We start from the raw sequence: 25,162 nt of genomic DNA on the forward strand, positions 1-25,162 counted from the left end.
ATTTCAGACATTAATATCTGAAGTGGCGACCTTAGGTCCAAATATATTTGTCAATTCTAAGAAGGTCTTTCGGGTACCCGCGCAGAATGACCACGATGATTCTGACGATTTCACGAACCTTAAAGCGACTCCAGAACCAATGCTTTGTCCAATTTGTAACATACCTTTCAAATTCGCTAGTCATATATTGGAGCATGTAAAAATCCACTTTGATGTCAAGCCCTATAAGTGCCATTTCTGTCCCAAAAGATTCCGACGAAAACATGGTGGATTGAAGAAACACATGCTGACTCATCAAGCTGAAAAGCTTCTGCGTTGTGAGATCTGCAATAAAGGCTTTACTCAAAGTGCTTATCTGGTGCAACATAGGAGTAGTCACACTGACTTCAAACCTTTCAAATGTGAGATCTGTGGTAGAGCCTTCAAGAAGAAATGTCATTTTCAAGCCCACATGGCATGTCAACATTCGAACGATAAACCTTTCGTCTGCAGCATTTGTGGGAAGTGTTATAAACTCAATAATCATCTGGTGCAGCACATTAAGACACATTCAGACGAGAAAGCTTACTCTTGTGCCCATTGTTCTAAATCGTTTCACGCTGCGACGAGTTTGAAGCGGCACATGAAATTGCACACTGGTGAGAAACCGTTTGAGTGTGAGGTTTGTGGTAAGGCCTTCCTTGAACGTGGAAATTGGGTCCGACATCTCAAGCGGGTTTGTAAGCGGGAAATGGAGGATAGGAAGTTCAAATGTGAATTTTGTGACAAACGATTCCTTCAGAGAATTCATCGGAAGGTTCACATGCGTACTCATACGGACGAGATTCCCTTTTGGTGTAGACTGTGCGGCAAAGGGTTCAAAACAGCGGGAAACCGGAAGTCACATTACACGTGGCATGTAAAGAAAGGTGACATAGATACTGTTGATGTTCTGGAGGAAACTGATGCTCTGATAGAAGCCCAGAACCGTGTTTTGAAAAATGCGAACACTGGAATGCATCTACCGACGCGTCCCAGACTTTGCAATGTAATCGGTTCATCCAAAGACCCGAAAGATGGCATCACGAACAAGGAGGACGTCCGAAAAGATACATAAGGATGACATGTCACCAACGAGACTGAGCAACAGAACCATTCATAAGAACTATTGTATGGCTTTGTGTTTAATCTTTCTGCTTAACCATGAGCAACAATGACAATGGAACGGGACCAAGTCCAGAAGAACTGTTGCATTGCTTTGAGTGTTATCTTTCAACGACGAAGGTCAAACAATTTTGTTACAATTTCTGCTTAACCGTTATTTGTTGTTAATTTTTCTTTTCCTTAATTAAATAATTATTTGTTAAATCCAAAATTTGTGCTCTCATTTGATGCGGACAACACCATGTTGGGTGCTTTGAGGGTCCATTAGCCAGCTATTTTTCGATTACTGCAACATACACCATTACCCTCCGAATATATTTCTTGCCCTCCGTACAATCAAGTTTGGCTACGGGCCTGGACACAATGAAGTTAGAACTACAACTTGTAGTGTGTTACGGCCTTGGACAAGATACATATGGTACATAAAACCAAGACACAATATATCTATATCTACAACACAACACAATTAACTGTCAGGTACAATGCCTACAAATGTCACTCACTTGTTTTAGGGCCTAATACATTCAAGGCGATAGAGGTTACGATTTCGAAACCGTAGCATGTTCATCTACTCCCCTAACATGAAAACGCAGTGACACGTAAAGAGGTATCAAGTGTCGCCGAGGCTAAGCAATTCCTGTCCCACTAATAGCTTTCTCCTAAATTTGGCATTTGCCAAAGAACAAGGAACTAGGAATACTGTGCACAATCCAAACTTCACGAAATATTTTTCAAAACAAAACGCAACAATGAACAACAAAATAAAAAAAAAAACCAGTTACGCCTCCAAATATTTCACGAGTCGTCCTGACATCAAAAAGACATCTTCACCAAAGATATATAAATTTTCTTTTTATTAAAAAACTCATAATGACGTCATAATGTATATATAATCGGCAGACGACCAGAATTGGACAAAATACAAAATGTCGTCCACAAGATTTGGAGATGTTATATTATTCCTTCTTCATTTCGTTTCGACTTTAGCTGGACCGCTTCAGCCAGGTAAGGAATTTAGATTGCTTCGATTTAGAATGGGAATCTACCCCTGTAACAGACCACCAAAAGCATACATGCCGGAGGAACAGCTTAGGGGACCACTTCCTTCAGGATAAATATGTGTTCAATGCAGCTCAAATTCCAATTTGGACTTAAGACACACATTTGGAAGTTTTAGTTAGGTAATACTTTTAGCTGACTGTGCTTAAGGATGAAAACTGCTGAAAGATTTTCTTAGATACAGTAAACGGCGCCTGCAACTACCTCGAATTACGAAGCCCTTGTTCTTATTTCAGAAACCAGTATATTAGAGCAAATCCCAAATTTGGTAAGTTCCGTTCCACTGAAACTGTTTTAGTAGGGGGTTGCTGCAACAGGCAAAACTGTCTTCTCCCCGACGTTTGAGAAATTGCTCATGATATAACGTGCACACGGAATTTGTCAATTAGCTACATGTAGTAATAAACATCAAAAGAGTGCAAATTTTACATAAATCAACCTGCTACCTTCAAAACTACAGAAAAACTTTTTAATTACAATCCTGTCATCACTGTCAAATAGAATCACGACTCATCATTTTCATTTTGGAAAATGCGTAATATTGGAGATATCTCAGGCGTGTATTTCATGCCAGGGACATTTCAGCTGTACATTGACCTTCCTGCTCCATTGCTTGATTGGCGCATCCTCTGTAAACCATCCAAACTAACATACTTCTAAGAAATTGACAAACTTGTGTAGGAACAACATTGTTTTTGCGGTTTTCAATATGCAGAAGTTTGGGAAGACTTAGGGTAGAAAAATCAAGGAGAAGATTGACATGTTTCCATTGTCATACTTAGAGTCAAAATCCAACCCACAAGCAAACACAATTAATAAAATATGGAATGAATCCAATGGTCATTCAAGATGAAAGAAAACGTTATTGTCAATCTCGTTATAGTGGTATTTAAAACAAAGCTTCGTCGAACTATTTATATCATAACCATTTCAGGGAGAGCTGCCCAATGAAATCATATATAAAGTGTTGCCGCACCAGGTTATAGCCGACTTCACAGATGACTACATCCTTCACCAAGGTACGTATCTTCATTGCCGATGCTCCCAATATTTGTTATTTGGTACTTCGAAAGACACTGAAAATTAGTAATGGATAAACTCAGTAAGTAATCTCCAGTCTATTTGCCTTTACAGGATCCCCATCAGCTACTGGAGATACTCGTAAAGTACGGATCGCAAGACGAGCACCTACACCAGAGGATCACGTTATTGAAGTCTTCTTCATAGCAGATTTCGCAGCTTACCAGAAGTAAGTATATCATCTTCATCCTCATCGTCATCTCCATGATCCTCAGCATTATCATCATTGGGCCATGTCTTCAAAGTCTTATCATTACAGATTATCCAACTTATCAATGGTAAATAAGCGGATTGAAACTTTATTTTGTATATAGGCGAGTGACGTTGGGGCTGGTGTAGTGTAGTTCTTAAAAATACTGCTACTGTGGCCTTCGTCATCATCTGAATCCGATGTAATTGCTGATGCTAATTCTTATTGTTAAGGATGGAATAATGCAACTGTTCTCCATTGTAGGTGGTTGAAGACTGTAGATGGAGATATTACTGCAGCTGATAAAAGAATGGAGATCTTCTACCACTGGATTGCAAGATCGGTGAGCGAGAATTAAGTCAGTTAAATGAACATGGGACGCAACAGTTTTTAATTCTCAAATCTCCACCCTTACGAAATTTGTGAGATGAACAAAATTAGCCCAGATACAGTTGTTACATAAATCAAAGTGACTTTAAATTGCAGAAATGAAGAACAGCAGAGAATTTCTTCCTTACAGTACATCGTCTTCGAAAAATAGTCCTTGAAATTCTATTTCGATTTAAACCAATCTTCTTGCAGATGAACGAAAGGTACAGCTATGTATCGAAGATGAGCAACACCATTAACAGTTTACAAATCAAATTGGTTGGATTGCTTATATTGAAGGTGATGTATATTGTTACTTTATTGAATGTGACTTTGCTGACAACGAAGATCTCCTAACCTATAACCAAAGTATTCCAGTTCCACAGGCTCTGTCAAGATGGGGATTTGATACAAACAGGCTTCAGCTGAACTAAAGCTGGTGTCCTTAATAATATATTTTATTAACTGTGACTGAAATGTCAACGAAGATGCCCTCCTTATAATATATGCCTTCTTCATATATTTCTAGGATACTGCACCATCATGGACGGAACGTGCCAAACTACAGAATGGGCTAGTGAACATTACCCTTGCACTTGAAAAGCTCGAACAATGGGTCAAAGAAAGGAACGACATACCTAACAATGATCACATAATCGCTTTTACTGGGTAAGCAAGACAAAACTTCTAAGCAACATGGACTCTCTAGCTTCTTAAACTGAATGTAGATACTTCTGAGTATTCGTTTAGCAAGCTGTAATATAACCTACGAATACGTGCGATTTCATGGGTAGAATCCAAAGTCCATTCATGTCTCTCAGTCTCTCCCTACTCCTTAACATATCGGTAAGAGTCAGTCCAATCATGGTCTTCCCCTAACATACATCAGGGATGTGCTTCATTGCTTATTTGAACGTTCTAGGTATGGCTTACAAAAGGGGGAGAATGCAGACATAAAAGGTGAGTGAATATTGGTCTATCGAATGAAAGACCATAACTTGTGCTCCACCAAATATATTTAACGGTTAGTCGACAGCCTTGTCTGAGAGTCTTCGGGAATTATGTTTGGTAGCATTCGTCGTGTATGCGCTGATGGATTTTAAACATATATTTTCATTGACGAAGAGTTGCAAGTACGATTGACTTCCAGGTTGATACATAATTGAATCATAGGGTCATCAGATAGTTTGCGCAGGCAATACACAGATAAGGCTCCCAGAGTCAAGTTCTTCAGTAAACGCATCAGCAGCAAATTTCCAAAGAACCTCTAGATGAAGTACAATAGGACATTTATAAGAAATATATGTTCATTTACAGGGTTGTCAACATTAGCTGGGTTATGTACTGACTCCTCGATGACAATACTTCATGATGATATGACTTCATCAATGCCTGCTGTGGCAGCTCATGAACTTGGTCACAGGTGAGTCGTGGGGGTAATGTAATGAAATGGTATTCAACGCCTTACTTTTCTACCCTTGAATACCTTAATTAAAACTACAATATATATAATGACGTATATAAGCATAAGGATAATTACTCGTTCGTGCATAATACGGTTTAATTTTCAGTCTGGGAGCAAGTCACGACAAAGAATCCAGCGGATGTTCCGATGACGATAATTACATCATGGCTACAAAACTCAAATTTCCAGAATCTGAAGTATTAGCTAAAAGACCATGGCAGTTTTCGATATGCTCCATCAGGCAGTTCGAGGAGACACTAAGCAGGTAAAACGTCCATTGCAGAGTTCTTCAGTAAACGCATCAGAAGCAACTTTCCAGAAGCACAATTCGGTTCAATTCAATATGAAGAATACGCATTAAAAGATAACCATAGCATATAAGTTCTAATTTGGTACGTCAACTCGGCACCCCTTGCAGAGAGTTCACATAAATCAATAATGATAATTTGATCCTTGTGTTTCAGAGTAACCTGCACTAAAGACACAGCACCAACATCGACATCTGTGAAGACCGAAGAAGCCGGGCAGATTTTTACCGCGGACGAGCAGTGTGAAATGGCCAATAGTGAGACGTCGTATATTAGTAGGGTAAGCAATTTTGGTCACGTTTGTCACAAGAAGAAAACCAACATGTACGTACCAGCCATACGAAAAATCAATGACACAGAAGCTAAAAGAACTCACTATATAAAAGATCGACTACCATTGCGATGATTTATTTTTCAGAATCTACATTATACAGAAGGTTACGATAACATGTGTAGAGGGATGTACTGTGAGGTTGTCAACTCCACCACCGTGTCCGTTAGATTACCCATAGATGGTACCTCCTGTGGACATAAAAAGGTAATAATTCATTCCTGGACATCATGTGAACGTCCCATGCATTGAACATATTAGCTTCGATGTTCGAGATTGCAGGTCCTTTGGGTTGACCTAGTGGACATAAACGGTAAGAAATGTGGAGTTGTCCCAAGGAAAACTGATACCTTAGACTTTATTCCATCTGATCTTTGGCCATGAATCGGAGACAGAAACACCCATGATTTTAGCTACACTACTTTATTTGTTTCTCCTTTCAGTGGTGCAAGCAGGGTCGCTGTGTCCCTGATCAAAAAGCCCCAATCAAAATAAGTAAGTACATACTATAGATTATGCAATACGCTGAAGAATAATATTTCTGAAAGTTCTAACCCATCTTAAGAGAAGGCTTCAAGAAGAGATATATTTTTATGTAAAAGCCTTATGTCTACAATTCCCTTTGTTTCAGACAACTGTCCATCCGGAGACAGTCCACGGTTTGTGTGTCACATCAAGCATTGTTCGGTATATGCCATGTCCGACCGGAAATACCAGTGCTGTGAAACATGTCCAGTTGGCTCTACGTCTAACGGAGCCGCAAGCTTCAAAATTACCAAGACTGTCCATACTCCGGTTCGATCCGAATCACTCATTCCGGATTCACGATCCAAACTACCAGTACAAGCAACACAACAGGATCCAAGTAAATCATCCGGTCAGCTCAGTCTTTTAATTGCAAACAATGGCGAACCAACCAAAATAATTAATGGAAACATCATAGTAGCACATAGGCCAGAATCCACGACTATAGACACGACAAGCGCACCAGAAGTGACGACAGAAGCACCGATCGTACTAAATGACGAACTTCACCAAGTTACAGTAACAGGGGTGTATGGAAAACCGTCCATTGGTGTAAGTGGAAGCGTCAAGGTTGTGGAACCTTCAGAAATCACGACGAAACCTGCGACGGCGACAAACGACATTTTCAACAGACTTATTACGTCATCCAACAACCATAGATTGCCTACTTCAATATTCGGATTGGGTGGTGTTTTAGGACAACGCTGGGTATACGGCGACGATTTTTGGACAGTCTTCAACAAATGGTTCAACCGGTGTATGGCCAGTGCACATAAAGTCGTGACGAATGCACATAACACCGTGTTCAATTTGGAAGACAAACTGTATCAGCAGCTTAATACAGAGTTCCGGAACCTACTATCTCTTCCTAGACAACCAGCACCACCTGTTCCACCACGACCAATTGTAGGCCTACCACATCTACCACAACAACCACTTGTAGGTCTATCACATCTACAACAACGGCCACTCGTAAGCCTACCGTTACACCCACGACCACTTCCTAGACCAGCAAATCCGCCACGACCATTAGCACCCAGACGTCCATTTGTTTTACACCTTGTCCGACCAACAACCGGACGGCGGTCTAAAATTTCCAGATTGAGAAACTATCCTAAAAGACGCAGAGGATTTTCAATGATTGCCGTAGCAGGAAAATAAGCGTTCCACTTCAAGAATTAAAAGCTATACTGTTGTTTTACGATTGCATAATAAGTAGACATTTCAATGGACTGAATGTTAGACAGTATTAATGTATTGGGATTGTAACGAGGACTTCTCAATTTTTTATGTGTATCGAGGAAACTGTTGGCATCAATTTGCAACATTCCAATTTTCAATCAGAAGTTTGTGCTATTAGTGACGTCATCCAACACCAGTATAAGTGGAATTGTAGCAACCACAGACGTCTTATACAAAATTGGAAAGGCGCAAATTGATGTACGTAAACATACCAAATCGGTAGCGAATTGGATTGTCGTCTGTTAACATATTAGGTCTGTGGGCTCGAATCCTCTTTTATGATAACGCCCCGGCCAGTATTTCCGAGAGTCAGACCGTTGTTGGGTTTTTAATTCCTATTTATTCAAAATTTGAGCCAAATCTGTTCGCCCTATCGCATTCTCAAAGGACGATTGAGGACTGAGGGACATTCAGTAGCCACGATCATAAAGAGTTTACATTTCTAATACAACAGCACTCGTAGCCTACAAAAAGCAAAAGCAAGATATAACGTACCTGATTATTCTAGAACTGCACAGACTGAATTTCATCTTCCAACCAATCAAACACGGCGACACCATTACACACTGTGAAACAAAAACAATGGAAAAAATATAAACATTCACAAAACACTTTACATCGCTACTAGACGTAAATACACGTGCAGGGGATTTCCCTGACAGGAAAACTACTCTGAATTAATCAATGGAATCAGACCACAAATATTTACTATTTAAAATTGACAACACTGCATAATTGCTACACGAATTGTCTTGTTTGAATTCTTGTCCCTTTCAGACAAATACGCGTGCAGGGTATTTTCCTTACAAGGATACAATTTTATGCTCAATCAGTGGAATCAGACCACAATTACTGATTGTCTTTGAACCTGTTTGAATTTGTAACAAAACCACACGTGTAGGGGATTTCCCTAAAAGGGATACCACTCAATCAGTGGAATCAGACAACAAATATTTCATGGACGAACATTGACAAATATTTGTTTTGGAATATGTTTGAATTCTTTCCCCTTCTAGACATTAATACTAATACAAGGGATTTCACTAAAAGGGACACCACTCTCAACTGAATTAGGCTTATTTTATCCGAGAATCGGAAGCTGCACTGCAGCAGGAAAGCAGGAAAGTCGCATCAAAAAAGACAAAATAATTCAAGCAGATTCAAGACAATTGATCGAAACTATTTATGCACATTCGATGACTTATGATAAACTCAGGTCCGTTGTTACAGGGGCAGGGGGCGGGAGGGGGAAATTCGGACAACTGACCCATTGCAACTCAACACCATAACCCATTGCCCCTCCGGAAATATTATCATATCTCTATTTTTAATTTCTTTTTCATTTTATTCTTTTGTCAAATTCGGCATGAGGCATTTGTCTCATTTACCTTGATGTAGTTACGGCGCTGCCATCTTGGAACCTTTATTTACCAATACTTTCGGTAGCGTCGAAGTAATAGGCATCTAAAGGCGCGCCATTTTCGAAACCATTCAAATCTTTTATCGTCGCACAAACAGTTCAAATAATAGATAAAACTGCACCGTGAGTTAGACCGTTCTGGACCGGAAGCTATACTGGTAGTTGGACTGGTTGTCTGGCTGGTAATTGGGCTGGTAACCGGGCTGGTAATTGGGTTGATAACCGGGCTGGTAATTGGGCTGGTAACCGGGCTGGTAATGGGGCTAGTTGCTGGACTGGTAACTGGGCTAGTCGCTGGACTGGTAACTGGGCTGGTGTTGTCTATGGTAATGGCGCAAAATCCACAACATCTGAGATCACCAGATAAACAGTTGGCGTCTGTACATGTAGAACCTGATTGGTCACCTTGAGGGCACGTGTCTGAAAAAAGTAAATATAAATCATCATCTTTCATCTTCGTGGTCATCGTCATCAACGTAGTGGTCATCGTCATCATCGTCGTGGTCATCAGCTTCATCGCCGTGGTCATCGTCATCATCGTCGTGGTCTTCGTCATCAACGTCTTGGTCATCGTCATCATCGTCGTGGTCATCGTCATCAACGTCGTGGCCATCGTCATCATCGTCGTGGTCATCGTCGTGGTCATCGTCATCAACGTCGTGGCCATCGTCATCATCGTCTTAGTCATCGTCATCATCGTCCTAATCATCAGCATCATTAAAAGTAAAGTTTCATACCTGAATTTCCAGGCGTTTCTGGCGCCATAGCTGACTGAACACATTGACCTTCAATACACCACTGAAATAAAAAACAAAACAAAGACTATTTACTGGATACATCTTCACAATGTCAATCTAATACGTACTTCGTCGTATACCTTGACTAGTTATTGTATCACGGAATGCAGCGATTTGATTGGATTGCAAACCAGCGAATATAGCAAATCAAGGCCCTCGACAGAAACGCTGTAAACATGGCTTATTGTCACCACCCCTACTCCGACTGAAACTTTAAGTACCTTTTTATTACCACAAGTGGTGTAACGTTGTGGAAAGATAGCACTGCATCCATCACCAATGAAGCAATACGTCGTGTAACACATCTCCACAAAGCCATCTGCATCCTGATAGGTTTCCACATTCTGTAATAAACATGGAATTTTAAGTCCCGCAGTTCAACTGAGGATGAATGAAACTATTAATTAAATAAATAAATAAATAAATAAATAAATAAATAAATAAATAAATAAATAAATAAAATTAACTAAAATTAACTAAAATTAAATTAAATTAAATAAATAAATAAATAAAATTTACTAAAATTAAATTAAATTAAATAAATAGATATACAAATTAATAAATAACTAAATTAATTTAATTAAATTGGTCGGAATGCTTACCCTGCAAAAATAAGATGCTTGGCCGTATCTCCTTTTACACTGCATATCAGAATTAAGAAATTGGCCTGCTAATACATCTGGTACCAACTCTCCATCCCCATAGTTGTTGCCAGCAACACAGTTAGCTCTGAAATATCGTGGGTTCACCTAGTTTTATTTAGAGGAATTGCATGAACCACAAACGTCAGATTGAAAATGGTAATGATGTAAATCGATGCTATCAGTGTCCCAATACACATGAAAAATTAAGAAAACCTCTCTATAATCTCTTTCAGAATTAGTACACTGCATTCTTTGTTAACGTAGTTCTTACTTACGAGGATAAGTAAGTTTTAAAAAAGTTGATAGAACATCCGGAGAATACCCAGGGTCTGTTTCCAACGGCTACAGAATCAGGAAAACTAAGAACCGCCGACATCACAAAGTTATCACCGGTGGTTTCCATACAGCCGTTCGTAGGATCGTCATGTTCAGCACTTAAACTGAAACGGAAATTCAAAGAAATATTAATTTAGAATATAAGCGCAGTAATCGAACACACTAAATCTGAGCAGTTATGCGTTATAGCACAGTAACACACTTAGCTTGAGCAGTTCAAGAAGAACAGCCTAGGGTCATAATTGAGCGTTACAGTACAGTAATCGAACACACTTAGCTAGAGCAGTTCAAGAAGAACAGCCTCAAGTCATAATTGAGCGTTACAATACAGTAATCGACCCCAGGACCTGTTACGAATCTGTTCAGACGAGGAAAAGTATTTATAGTAGCCTGGTAACGTAGATTTGAGAAAGGGGCCATGGGAAAGGGGCGATATGGGGTGAGTAGGGGCTAGACAGGAATGATTTAGGGGCAAATTGGGAAGGGGCGAGTTGGGAAGACACCTACCCATGTCCTAATTCGTGAGCCGCTATAGCACCGACTCCGGCAGTATTGTAATCTTCTACAATCGACGTTGCTTCATTTGTCGTGGTGACCTGGTCACATAATGTACCAAGGTTAGCCAGACCTGTAATTTAACAGGTTGTGTCAATGGTACATAAATAGTCGGTCAAAAAGATAAGGCTACCATTATAAGTTCTCTGGAAATATGTCCACCAGCTGATCTTGGGTCAAGATCTTATCTTGTACGCTAGCGAATACAGCCAATCAGAGGCTTCGACAGAAAACAGTTTACACAAAGCCATAATGTTAACAGTCTTTCTGTCTAGAGCTCTGATGGGCTGTATTCGCTAGAAACAATCCAGTCGGATATGTATAGCGATATTATGCCATCGTTGGTTATGACTACATGTACTTGAATACGTTTTACATAGTTGCTACCGTCGAATTGGAATTGGACAGAATTGGACAGAAAGGAAGAACAAAGAATACGTAATGATTTACCTGCGTTTGCATTGGGAGGTGTGGAACCTGTAGATGTAAGATCGTACCTAAAAATAGAAGACAGACAGACAAACGTCAAAACCATTACAGAATCACCAAATGAATTCATGCCAGTACGGATTGAATATTGTGTTCGGGGTAAATCTTAAAAAAGCCGCAAGTGAGCGTAATGGAATTGGTCGGTTGTTGGAATTCTTTCAGGGGGGCTGGGAGGCAATCCATTTTTCATTGCTACGGGCCTGACCTGAACAGCGTTGCCCGGTATTCAAAAATCACATTATACGAACCTTGTGAAGACCATGTAATGATCACTTAATGGAAGAGTGACCCCAGTTGGTGGGTTCACAACGTACACATCAAAAGCATCCAAAGCAACACCAGCGTCCAGTTCATTGCCATTTTTGTTGGTCTCACTGAAGCCAGATAGAGAGGCCTCCTGAAATCATAAAGAACCGAAATTTTATAACGATGAAACCCATCAAAACCAACTTACCGGCGGACCAATGATTGACAATAACGGGTGCCGCTTTATTCAGCGTTTCCTTAATTCTATTACATAGTACATAGCATCGGTCAAATAGAACAAATACAAAAAGGACAGTTCACGAAATTCTTACCGCCAAAATAACTAAACCGGAAATGACGATGTTGATATCAATAGTACTATCAACCTTATTCACATTATCATACCGAACCTTGATCTGAAATTGAGGGGAAAAAACGAATGACACCAGTTGATTTTATTAGATGCTCAGAGAAAGAAATGCACGCGGAGTCGAAAAGTACAGGATGACTTTGCTCTTGACTTCTTTCTGTCTTCGATTAAAATCTTTCAGTTCATTTTGTAAAAGTTCTTCTGTATTATCATGTTGACGAATAAAAACAATTTAACAAACCTGTTCTGCATAGAAGCTGTATATATTTCTAATGGCAGTAAACGTTAAAGCGATATCATTAGATATTCCAAAAAAACTGAAAAATAAATAAATTCTGATAGCAGAAAAATACCCATCTGAAAACAGAGAAGTCAGTGATCATACACAGTTCAACCAGATACTTACTAAATGTAAAACAGAGAAGTCACTTGATACTTACTAACTGTAAAACAGAGAAGTCACTTGATACTTACTAACTGTAAACAGAGAAGTCAAGGAGATACTTACTGACTGTAAACAGAGAAGTCAGCGATTATACACAATTCAACAGTATATACAGAAGTTTGTCTTTTCACTCTTCGGATTTTATCGTCCACGTAAGTCTTCATGTTCTCAAAGACATTTCTCTTCTTTCTGTCGGCTGAAAAACAGACAGAGAGAGAAAGTGGATGGTTGAAGCAGGTCTATATATAGCCAGACGATTGTCGGAGGGGCAAGTAATAAATCCGGAGGGGCAACCTCGAGGACAGATTGAAGCTCGGGCGTATCTGGAGTTCGCATCTTGATACAATTTACTTGGCGGAATAGAGCAAATGATGGTCGAGGAGTATAAATATAACATACCCTTTTCCCGAGCATCATTTCCATGATAAATTGGAGAAGCCTTCAGAATGGTGTGAAGTCCTTCCGGGTTGGAGTGCTCATTGATCTTTTCATCTAAGTCCTGACTGACATTTTCGGATCTTCTGGGTCGCGAGGATGGTTCGATATGGACCATTGTATCGGCTAGTTGTAGTTCCCCGGTCTGAGGATTAAACAAAGGATTACAATGTAAGAGACAATATGTTAACAGTCATGGGCTCTGATTGGCTGTATAATCTAGCGTACAATCCAATCAAATCGCTGAATTAGGTCATACAAGAAAGGTGGCTTTTGCAGTCAATGTATAAGACGCAGTTCGAAATAGCTTGACATTGTGAGATGACTAAACGCTGCAGTGGGACATCCTATATATTGAGACAATAGAAGCTGCAACCCATTACTTACCAAAGTGTATTTATCTGTGCTAGGGGCTGATCGTTTAACCATCACAACAGATCGTCGACTTCTATCCACATACACAGCATGGTCCTTGAAATAGAGAAAGATAATATTTAAACGCTGGAGAATTATTTGGTCAATGGTATCAGTGGTTGGTTGATTGATTGGTTGATTGGTGGGTATACATGTTAAATAGAGGAATCCAAACTTCTTATGAGCATCGGTTACTATGATCTATTTGCACCATTCCAAATTTAAAAATTACCTCAATTGACACAGCAAAATGGTTAGTAAATTGTGGTGCAAGAACATCTATATACTCACCCGTGCATCATTCGTAAGCTCTGTCGTGCCGCTCGCGCTGGCGATGTAGGTAGGAATGCCGCTACTGCGTGTCAATCTAAGCACGTGTTTCTCAAGTGGCGAGTCGACTTCAAAAGCCAGATGTTCCGGCATGTGACCGGCAGCCCGTTTCTCTCTGGTATAATCACTTGCTGAGGTAGACAGTAGTTTAATTTGCACATATCCTGAATTAATAAAGTAACACATTAATGAATATTAATTTGATAATAAATAAATACACACAAATTCATTTTTATTTTAAAATTAAAAAACTACAGTAAAATCTCACTTGTGGTGTAATTTAACACAATTTTACAAGTTACCGAGGCAACCTTTCTGCCAAGATTTCCCTATTAAAAAACCATAATAATTTTTACAGCGTACCCTCAACTTTTAAACATAAACTTAAACAGTATCCTAGACTCACCATTCTCTTCTTTAGCTAAAACTATGGTAAATATATAAACCAAAAAACACAAAAATGTCAGAAAATTCATTTAAAAAATCTAAAATATCACTCCACCGCCAGTTGTAAAAAATCTCCAAACATAATCGATTGTTTCCAGCTATTTATGAGATTTTTTAAACTTACTTTACGGCTTTCGCTAAGAGTGATATTTGTTCTCTTTCTTGTTATCGGAAGTTATTTATACTTAAGTTTAATTTTCTATTTAATCACTTGTTTTTTTTACTATTTTCAGGTTGACTCCTTACAGCGCTAGTACTTTTTGCCGTAAGGCAGCTAAAAAAAAGTCGACAAGATGTGTCGCCAAGTCCGTACGCCCACACAACAGCAACACTTCTTGAAATTTTCCTGATTGCATATGGCATGCCGTTATCCAAAATCATGTGCGGAAAGGTTAGTGGTACAATTCATTTTGATTTGATACATTCGAGCAGTGGCCTTCGATGATTCGTTAGGTTACGAGGAGGGTGAGTTGGAGCCAAAGCATGTCAAGGGAGGATCACCAGCAATTATTCCTGAATGTAAAATGATATGACACACCATTGATTAAATGGCGTGGAAGAGACGTAGGCTACTGCGACTCGATATCATCAAAATCGTTTCCATAAATTGATCAAAATACAAGATACAGTACATTGTGGTCACCTTTACACCATTAAATATTCTAACCACAGGCAAGACTTTTTTTTACGACCATATAATTTGGATATCTGAAGTATTTTGGTTTTATGGACAGATTTAACACCAGCTAGTGTGCCAGTGGCATGAAGGTCATATCTATGTCATTGAGTTTAACATCTAGTATCAGCGCCACTCAAGCTCTTAATGAAATATCAGCGCCACTCAAGCTCTTAATGAAATATCAGCTCCACTCAAGCTCTTAATGAAATATCAGCGCCACTCAAGCTCTCAATGAAATATCAGCGCCACTCAAGCTTTTAATGAAATATCAGCGCCATTCAAGCTCTTAATGAAATATCAGCGCCACTCAAACTCTTAATGAAATATCAGCGCCACTCAAGCTCTTAATGAAATATCAGCGCCACTCAAGCTCTTAATGAAATATCAGCGCCGCTAAGCTCTTAATGAAATATCAGCGCCCCTCAAGCACTTAATGAAATATCATCGCCGCTCAAGCTCTTAATGAAATATCAGCGCCGCTAAGCTCTTAATGAAATATCAGCGCCCCTCAAGCACTTAATGAAATATCAGCGCCGCTAAGCTCTTAATGAAAAGTGTCACCGCCCCTCAAGACCTGGTTTAAACTGCAACAGCGCTGGCCATAAGCCAAAACGCATGCTAAATAGTATGCACAAGCGCTGGCCAAAAGCGAAAATGCAAGCTACATGCAAGAAAACTTTAATAAGAGAAATATATCACAACAAAAAATAACAAAGCATAAATAGAGAAAAATAAAGGCAAAGTATTTCGAAACGTTCGAAAAGAAATAGTATAATATAATAAATATTAAAAAAAGAAGTAAAACATTGCACATTGTCGTCTTCGATATCAGTTTTCTGGGAACTGCGTGTTTCGTGTTTCGATTTTTCAATTGGCCCGCCTGTACATACGGGCCTGATTTGACGTAACTCGTCTAGTTTAGGAAATAAAAGCCGAACTGTATTATCATACCGATCGTTCAAAATGCAGAAATTGTCAGAAATGTTTCAACCTGAGATGTCTGTTTTAGTAAGTAGAAGGGAGTAAAAGTATTCAAAATATGTCCGTTCAGTCCATCAAACCATCAAGTTAAGAATGACTACCGAATCTTTGTCGATTTCGCTGTCTAGATCGCAGTCTTCTGAGTCTTCGCAGACTGGCTTGCAGTCTACGGCGTTGCGCTCTTGTAAGTCTTCGTAAGAAGTTGCGGGTTCTGAGATATCGTCTGAAGCTACGAGTGCTACACAAACTATTAAGGTAACGCCTAACAGTGCATGCAGTACCTTGATTAGGATTCTGGGTCGGAATTACAATAATGTTTGTAGTTGGTGATGTTATAGGACTAGTAGTTGGTGACGTCGTTGGACTGGTAGTTGGTGACGTTGTTGGGCTAGTAGTTGGTGACGTCGTTGGGCTAGTAGTTGGTGACGTTGTGGGACTAGTAGTTGGTGACGTTGTTGGACTAGTAGTTGGTGACGTTGTTGGACTAGTAGTTGGTGACGTCGTTGGACTAGTAGTAGGTGACGTTGTTGGGCTAGTAGTTGGTGACGTTGTTGGACTAGTAGTTGGTGACGTTGTTGGACTAGTAGTTGGTGACGTTGTTGGACTAGTAGTTGGTGACGTTGTGGGGCTTGTGGTTGGTGACGTTGTTGGGCTAGTAGTTGGTGACGTTGCTGGGCTAGTTGTTGGTGACGTTGTTGGACTAGTAGTTGGTGACGTTGTGGGGCTTGTGGTTGGTGACGTTGTGGGGCTTGTGGTTGGTGACGTTGTCGGGCTAGTGGTTGGTGACGTTGTTGGACTAGTAGTCGGTGACGTTGTTGGACTAGTAGTTGGTGACGTTGTTGGGCTAGTAGTTGGTGACGTTGTTGGGCTAGTAGTTGGGGACGTTGTTGGACTAGTAGTTGGTGACGTTGTTGGACTAGTAGTTGGAGACGTTGTAGGACTAGTTGAAGGTGGGGCGCAAGTTGCGCAACATAGGTAGTCTCGGTTCAATGAAGACGAACAACTTGAAGACGAACAACTTGTACCAGGTTGGTCACCTTGGGGGCATGTGTCTGTAATCAAAAATTTCAAACAAATATTATAAGCTTGAAGTCCCCGATAAAAAGACAAAGTCATTCTTAGGGTGATATTTGCCGATCCGAAAGGGTAAAGAATGAGTGTCAAATTGCAAAGCGGAATCCAGATAAGAAGCCATTTCTAATCTATTTGTGTTAGTGTCTGAAGATCACATATCGTAAAATTCCGAATAACAACTTGATTCGAGTTCTGTTTCATTATTTCTACGCTAATAACCCAAGTAAACACGTAAAGTAAAGAGTCCTGGTCCTATGGGTGCCTATTTCGACGAACGATCTTGTACTTAAAGAGCTTAAAGAGCAGACACGTACCCAAGTTTCCAGCTGTTGCTGGTGCAGCAGCTGATGCAACACATGTGCCTTCGATACACCACTGTAAAAGAATATTCACTTTAGAGCATAGGAAGTAAATGGAGAACGGAAACATCCAACCTTTTCTCCAGATTGGGTAAATGAAAAAAGGGGCAACAACACTGAGTGTGAGATGAAGTAAATTTTGTCAGAACACACGAAATGCTATGACTATTTTTAGGCTACCTTTACCGTCGTGTACATGCTGCATTTACCATGACATCTTCTGTTGTTTCAAAAAAGGGAGTGTCATAAGGAAAACTTTTTTACCTTTTTGTTGCCGCAGGTAGTATATCGTTGTGGGAAAATGGCCCTGCAAGTGCCACCGGTAGAACAAAATGCAATAAAACATAGATCCGCAAAACCATCGGCATCCGTATAGTCATTGACGGTCTGGAATTACAACAAAAGGGTTAAAGGAACACTACTCTTAAAAATGACACAAAATTCAAGTCTCGAACTGGGTCAACAAGCGTATACATTTACCAGTTTGACTTACCAGGTGCCATGACTAAAGAATAGAATCTCTATATAGGAGATATATCCATTAAACAAAGTATCTATTGTTAGGTTCTGTACAGGGAAATAAAGGTGAATGTTTATTGACAAATTAAGATTCTTATGCTTACCCTGCAAAGGTAGGAGCTGGCGCCATACCTCTCACGACATTGGTCATCTGCATTCAAAGCCTGTCCAGCTAAATCAGACGGTATCAAAGACCCTCCACCGTAGCTATTGTCAGCAACACAATTTGCTCTGAAAAATGAAATGTGATTGAGTATTATTTCCTGCACTATATTTGTGTAAAATGAGTGTGCAAATGTCTCCTACTGTTCCAGTCATTTCACGAAAGTGGCAGATCATTGCAAAAAAAAAACATACCCTTAAAAGTAAAATATCGGTATAATGGTGTCATCATAGTATGGACAAGGAATCGGAGTGACGAAATTAGAAGCTGTAAGTGTCCCCGATACGTATACCAGGAAAAGAAACCAGCATGGTTGCGAGAAGCATAGGTGTATGTAGAAAATGCCTGAGGTGGAGCTCCCCTAAAATACTCTACTGGCGTGAAATGGTCATTACTTAAACACACTTTACTTAGGATTACTTATGATTATTTATGATTACTTATGATTACGTAAGATTACTTACGAAGCTAAGTGAGTTTTAAAAAAATTGATTGAACATTGGGAAAAGAACCAAGGTCTACTTCCAAGGGCTACAGAATCGGGGAAATTGAGAACTGCCGACATCACGTAATTGTCGTTGGATGTTTCTGTACATCCATTGGCAGGATCATCATGTCTACCACTCAAACTGAAACGAAAATTTGAAAATGCTTATTTTAAAGGTTCATTAACGCACAATGGGTTCCGATCAGAGGAAGGGGAAATCAGGTTTAAAAATCAGAGTGTCCGATTAAAATATCAATGAAAGTCAGGAAGCTTACCCATGTCCCAATTCATGAGCCGCTACGGCACCGACACCGGCAGTCAAGTCATCTTCTACAATCGAGGTTGCTGAATTTGACGAGGTAAACGAATCACATAAAGTTCCTACTCCAGCCAGACCTGCAACGGAAAATGAAAGATTTGTACATTTAAGGTTTGATAAAATGGGGAAAAGATTGTTGGTGGAATCAGTTCTATTTTCCTTACCTGTGTTTGAAAGACCAGATCCGATGGCGGAGCCGGGGCTTCTCAAATCAAGTCTGTGAACAAATAAAAATAAAATTAAAATAGAAAAGAAATAAAATAAGGACATCATGAATAGATAATATTCCACATTCTTAACATTTTGGGTCAATAACTTATCCGGAAAAGCAAGTCATTTCAACGGGCCCATTATTTCATAAAACAACACTAAAGAGCACATAGAATTTCGGTGGAACATGGAACGTTAACCATTTGCAGATGGTAATAAAATATAATGGGATTCAAGGCAACAAAAAAATAGAAGAAATGGAAAACATCAGCTAGAGGTCATCCCTCAACCAAATTTTTAGTGGTTTTTATTCAAAATTAACAAAAAATACCACAATCCAGCAAACATAGAGGAATCAAAAGAGGATGTCTTGATTCCCTCAATATATATACAAATAAGCTATGGTGTCCGAATACGTACTTGGTGAAGAACATGTAGTGATCGCTTGGTGGAAGAGTTACTCCTGCTGGTGGATTGACAACAAACAAATCAATGGCGTCCAGGGCAACGCCAGAGTCCAACTCTACGCCATCTTTATTGTTTTCGCTAGGAGCTGATTGAGCAGCAGTCTGAAAGCATAGAAAAACCAGATTTCAAATTTATAAATAATAAAAACAAATCAAATTAATCAGAAGAACAGTATCGCGTGTAAACTAATCAAATCAGATACACAAATGATATTAGAGTACTCCGAAATCCAAGTACAATGTACGCTTACCGTCAAAATCACCAAACCGGAAATGACGATGTTGATATCGATAGAAGAGTCAACTTCATTGACATTATCATAACGGACCTTGATCTGAAAGAGAAAAGAGACTCGGAGGAGTTAGTTGAGGAATACTTTTTGGCCAAGGGAAATAAGGAAGAAGATGAAGAAGCAGAAGAAGAAGATCACCATACTATCAAGAACGTTACATAATAATGTATAAAAGTCTATATGAGCCGCCATACTGGATCGTAAAAAGACCGGAACTGACGAGCGAGGAACAAGGTATTTGCCAAAAGAGTTAACGCTTTTTGCCCAATGTATTTTGCCCATAAATCGTACTAACCTGCTCAGCATAATAACTGTAAATTTTTTCAATTTCTGCATTTGCAAGAGCTGCATTGTTGCTGTTCTTGGTAAGATAGCTGGAAAAGATTCAGAATACTTACAAACTGTAAACAAGATACTTACTAATGTAAACAAGATACTTACTAATTGTAAACAGATACTTACTAATTGTAAACAGATACTTACTAACTGTAAACAAGATACTTACTAATGTAAACAAGATACTTACTAATTGTAAACATATACTTACTAATTGTAAACAAGATACTTACTAATTGTAAACAGATACTTACTAACTGTAAACAGGTACTTACTAATTGTAAACAGATACTTACTAACTGTAAACAGAGAAGTCAGCGATCATACACAATTCAACAGTATATACAGAAGTTTGTCTTTTCACTCTTCGGATTTTATCGTCCACGTAAGTCTTCATGTTCTCATAGACATTTCTCTTCTTTCTGTCGGCTGTAAAACAGAAAATCACAAATTTCTTATCTTCACATCTTCACAAGCTTTATGAGCATTAAGCTCCAAAGTCTTCCTTGACTTTGCCCAAGAAGCGTCCCCACCCAATACCATTCATGTTATTGTCATCGTCAACTAGGTGACTGTTTAGTTACAATAACCAAAAATACGTTCTAACCAGATACCAAAAGTCCAAGTCGAATGTTCCGAAAATGAGAGAACAATTAAATTAAGAAGAGTTTTTCAAAGGAAACTACAAAATTTAGTTTACGGTCCGATACTTCATAATTCAGGATTATTTTAGCTTGATGTGTCGGTGGTGGGATACAGGCATGTCCACTGCACGATCGAGAAAGATGAAAGATAACAACGCATGCCCAATAAACAACTCCCTTCGTTTACCCGACACCGAAGGAATGCACGTATGAGGCATGCACGGTTGGTGTCGATATTTTGCACGGATGACAACTAATTTTAATATGAATCGGCATTGACGCGAGAGCTTGAAAGCGAGGTACGGGGTTATTTCTGCCCCTCACAAAAAGTAATGTAATAGTCAAGGCAAATAGCTAGTTATATAATTTATTCAAAAGTTTGGAAGTTAAATATATCATAACTGTGGTTCGGCAAGCTATATCTTCGTTACTGGATCCTGTTCTCTGTGAACTCTTTTCTATCATTTCTCAGCTGCAATGAGAGAAAAGAGTTCCAGAGTACTTGAATCCGATTGGTTCAAATTGGCGCTATAAGTTTCCACACTCAGTGAGTTTGACTTAGCTCAAAGTAGCGAAGAGTTCTTCCTTAGAACACTAACCTCCTTTACCTACAGAAACTTTCCTGATGAAAAATTGCTTTTAATCATACAGTTCACGTTTACCAGTCAGTCATGGTAACTATCCTGCCTTGCAAGATAGCCAAATGATACCATAAGAAACTACTTACGTGTACGTTCATCATCCGACAAATCGATTGGAGAAGCTTTCAGGACGGAGTGAATACCATCTGGGTTGATTTCAATGACTTCGTCCGATCCCAAACTCGTGTCATCCTCATCGGATCGTTTGGATCGCTTGGAAGGTTCGATGTGGACTAAAGAGTCCGCAAGCTGGATTTGTCCTGTCTGAAAAAGAGTACATCAATTGACAATGAAAGGCCCATGGATCTTATGACTGTTTATATGAGGGCATCGGCAAGCTTCAACTTAGAAATCTGGGAAGATAGCTGCATCTATCCTGCCCGGTTTAATCATGGTAAGACCATGTAACAAAGTCCAAGTCATACACCTGAGTATATTTTCAAGTGAAAACTTACCAAAGTGTATTTATCTGTGCCAGGAGCTGATCGTTTTACCATGACAACAGATCGTCGACTTCTATCCACATATAATGCATGATCCTGTAAATAAAGTAGGATTATACATTACTGCTGGTGAACTATTCAACGGCCTCAGCGGTGGCGGAAAGTTTGGTACGTTGGTGTAGATAATTTAAAGGGATTGTAAAGAGGATTCTAAACCGATTGGTTCTCGGTTACAATGATCTATTTGCACCATTCCAATTTTTAGTCTGTGGAAAAAATTCATTTAATGGAAACCAAATGCAAATAAATTACTGAAACGTTGCGTTGTAAAAATACAAGGAGAATATATATACATGTATACTCACCCTTGCGTCATTCGTAAGCTCTGCTGTGCCGCTCTCGCTGGCGATGTAGGTTGGAATGCCACTGCTGCGTGTCAATCTAAGAACGTGTTTCTCAAGCGGTGAGTCTACCTCAAAAGCCAGATGTTCCGGCATGTGACCGGCAGCTCGTTTCTCTCTGGTATAATCACTAGCTGAGGTAGACAGCAGTCGGATTTTCATATATCCTATGGACATAAATAAAACAAAGTAATGAATGGAAAAACCTCCAGTACTGACAATCTGAACAACAAAACCAAACCCGAAATCCAAAACAACATATTGGCAAAACATTGGTTGCAGCTAATGACCCTTTCACGTGAACTTTTGTTCAGTTTTATCTTAAAAATATATAAAATTAGAAAATATTTTGGCATTTTAAATCGCGGTAAAAGTTTTAAAACGCGGGACAATATACTTGCCATTTTCCTCATTTCCCAAAACATTTGCAGCAACTAGAGCCGCAAAACACACAAAAATTTCAAACCTCATGCCTGCAACTCCGAAAGCCAGAGGCACACAAATTGTTCTTAAAACTTTCTTTTGTTTCCCTTTTCCTAAAACTCCAAAGCAGTTTGAGTTACTATCTGAGGAGAGATTAATTCCTGTCGGCTATTTATATGTTTTGAAAACCGGATTAAGGCTTTTGTCAAGGCTGATTACTTTCCCCTATCTTATTATCTATAGGTAATAAAATTATTGACATTATTACAAATATTTAATACTAACTTCGTTGACTAATTTGCCCTGATTTCGCCCATTCGAGTGTTGTCGTAAATTTTGTACGAAAATCATCTCAATGACAGCTGTTCCTTTCACAGTACAGGGAGGACTCGAGAAATGGTTCTGCTGAAAATAGAAAAAAAAATAGGTATGAGGATGAAAACGAATTAGACAATCTAATGACTCTAAAAGCTTAAAGCTCATAGGTTGATAATTCCATACTCTTGTTTATTCCTAGGCAATCTACAAAAATATAGGACTACTGACGTCATCGAACCCATTAACGTTACATAACAAAGGAATAACAGGCAATGGCGTGTCTATATATCATTTGACGGAAGGACCGAGGCAACAGAATTTAAGAAAGATATGAAATTTCAAACTGGGAGTGTGGCTGATCGCCCCTGATAACAGGTGGTTTTAACTGTATACGTTAGAGCGAAATTTTGTTAGAGCACAGCCTTCCAATCCGAGTACAAAGAGCGGAGGATATTTGACTACGCAATCGATTGTTTATTGGTTTGTTATTGAAATTTTGACAAAAACATGTTGGTTCTGGACCGCTGCTTTTTCCGCATAGAGTCATATTGAATATTGATTATGCGAACGTTCTGACGTGTTCCAGATGGGTAGGTGTGTGTGTGTGGGGGGGGGGGGGGGGGGGTGTTTTTGGGTATCAACAATTCAACAATATGTGTATGAGAAACATTGCATTCATTCATTTATTTTTCCGTCCGTTTGTCTTTCTGTTTATACATGTTCATTATTAGGTCGGGCATAAAAGCTCTCGGAAGCACCGGCCTTGGAATCAAATTTTTTCTTATAAATTCTAATCGATTTCATTTGTGCGTTTATTTTTTATATAATATTTTTATATTTTTTCTGTAGCCTTGAAGCATATGTCAATGACGCTCGTTTTATTTATCGCAATGCGAAATCTAGATAAATAAACTAAAATGCTTTCAGGCCCTTTTGTCATATTTTACGTCATGCATCGTTTACATTCTTTTTTTGTGAATGAAAATTAAAAAGATACTATAATGGAAGCAAATGGAGTTTTTCGTCCTTTTTTATGTCTGCTTTTTTATGGACCACGTAAATTTTCTTTAGGACCACGGTATTTTACAGCGATTGAAAAATAAACCTAGGCCCCGTGAGCTACAGATTGTGCATGTTAAAGATCCTCGATATTTAATCCTCGAAAGAGTAGGCAAGTACGACTAGTAAAATGTACCTCAAAGCACACTGCATGGCGTTGTCCGTCTTCATTAACTCAATTAGGTGCAGAAAAGAAGGATGTAAAACTCCATTCATTTCATTCAAATGCAAATAAATCGACCAATCAATTAATTGTAGATATAGCTTGATTGTTTACTGTGACTAAATTAGGGTAATCTAAATTTGTTCTTTCAATCGTTAAAGCTGCGACAGTAATTCTATTACCAGTGGCAAAATTAAGGACGCGAAATGGACACATCTTTTATGATCGTGAAAGATAATCAAGAAGTCTCTTCCCAGCGGTTGGTTATTAGGAACCGTAACACCCCAAACACACCCAAGTACATAAAGTACGCTTTGAAGGGATTTAGTCATGTAATTATTTGCTTTAGCTCTATGTTGGGTTTTATGACAACTGTCCAAATTACCTTCCATCTAGTGCGCATTCAAATAAAACATGTAAAGCGGAAGTGACTTATCCAAGTATCCAGGCCATTACTAGAAACCCCCTTGTTGCCATACGGCCTGTAGTAAAAGTTCCTCTTGCGCTCTTTAGCTTCACGGAAACTGCCGAGGACTATCAATG

At 39.2% G+C, this 25,162-nt stretch overlaps 3 protein-coding genes across 3 annotated transcripts; 2 read left to right on the forward strand and 1 right to left on the reverse strand.

Moving 5' to 3' along the window:
* Positions 1 to 136: 136 nt before the first annotated feature.
* Positions 137 to 1,354, forward strand: LOTGIDRAFT_197528 (hypothetical protein; the record flags this gene model as incomplete). Its single annotated transcript, XM_009067872.1, has 1 exon — positions 137 to 1,354. The coding sequence occupies one exon, from the start codon at positions 140 to 142 to the stop codon at positions 1,094 to 1,096; it is 957 nt and encodes a 318-aa protein (XP_009066120.1). The 3' UTR covers positions 1,097 to 1,354.
* A 684-nt stretch (positions 1,355 to 2,038) lies between these two features.
* On the forward strand, positions 2,039 to 7,758 carry LOTGIDRAFT_236770 (hypothetical protein). The gene is made up of 14 exons (XM_009067873.1): positions 2,039 to 2,148; positions 2,439 to 2,470; positions 3,137 to 3,221; positions 3,337 to 3,451; positions 3,737 to 3,815; positions 4,055 to 4,141; positions 4,371 to 4,510; positions 4,764 to 4,801; positions 5,159 to 5,264; positions 5,413 to 5,571; positions 5,771 to 5,894; positions 6,033 to 6,152; positions 6,389 to 6,440; positions 6,577 to 7,758. Exons 1-14 carry the CDS (start codon positions 2,070 to 2,072, stop codon positions 7,629 to 7,631), a joined length of 2,271 nt encoding a protein of 756 aa, XP_009066121.1. The 5' UTR covers positions 2,039 to 2,069; the 3' UTR covers positions 7,632 to 7,758.
* Positions 7,759 to 8,216: 458 nt separating this feature from the next.
* Positions 8,217 to 23,213, reverse strand: LOTGIDRAFT_236771 (hypothetical protein; the record flags this gene model as incomplete). Its single annotated transcript, XM_009067874.1, has 29 exons — positions 23,058 to 23,213; positions 22,621 to 22,823; positions 22,268 to 22,351; positions 21,899 to 22,076; positions 20,824 to 20,956; positions 20,487 to 20,565; positions 20,150 to 20,233; positions 19,852 to 20,000; positions 19,386 to 19,438; positions 19,178 to 19,298; positions 18,880 to 19,044; positions 18,357 to 18,483; positions 17,998 to 18,120; positions 17,689 to 17,749; positions 14,155 to 14,357; positions 13,837 to 13,920; positions 13,414 to 13,594; positions 13,078 to 13,210; positions 12,811 to 12,886; positions 12,532 to 12,615; positions 12,202 to 12,350; positions 11,915 to 11,961; positions 11,417 to 11,537; positions 10,849 to 11,013; positions 10,532 to 10,658; positions 10,151 to 10,273; positions 9,870 to 9,930; positions 9,277 to 9,552; positions 8,217 to 8,278 (listed from the first exon to the last, which is right to left on the reverse strand). Exons 1-29 carry the CDS (start codon positions 23,125 to 23,127, stop codon positions 8,217 to 8,219), a joined length of 3,522 nt encoding a protein of 1,173 aa, XP_009066122.1. The 5' UTR covers positions 23,128 to 23,213.
* Positions 23,214 to 25,162: the final 1,949 nt, after the last annotated feature.

The sequence above is a fragment of the Lottia gigantea genome (genome assembly GCF_000327385.1).
Source record: "Lottia gigantea unplaced genomic scaffold LOTGIsca_87, whole genome shotgun sequence".
Lineage (NCBI taxonomy): Eukaryota > Metazoa > Mollusca > Gastropoda > Lottiidae > Lottia > Lottia gigantea.

What these genes read in the sequence shown, in the direction of transcription:
- LOTGIDRAFT_236770 (XM_009067873.1), top strand. Translation starts at nt 2,070, where the DNA reads ATGTCGTCCACAAGATTTGGAGATGTTATATTATTCCTTCTTCATTTC. An exon ending in GATTTCGCAGCTTACCAGAA is followed by an intron (nt 3,452 to 3,736) that starts GTAAGTATATCA and finishes TCTCCATTGTAG; the next exon opens with GTGGTTGAAGACTGTAGATG. An exon ending in TTCGAGGAGACACTAAGCAG is followed by an intron (nt 5,572 to 5,770) that starts GTAAAACGTCCA and finishes CTTGTGTTTCAG; the next exon opens with AGTAACCTGCACTAAAGACA.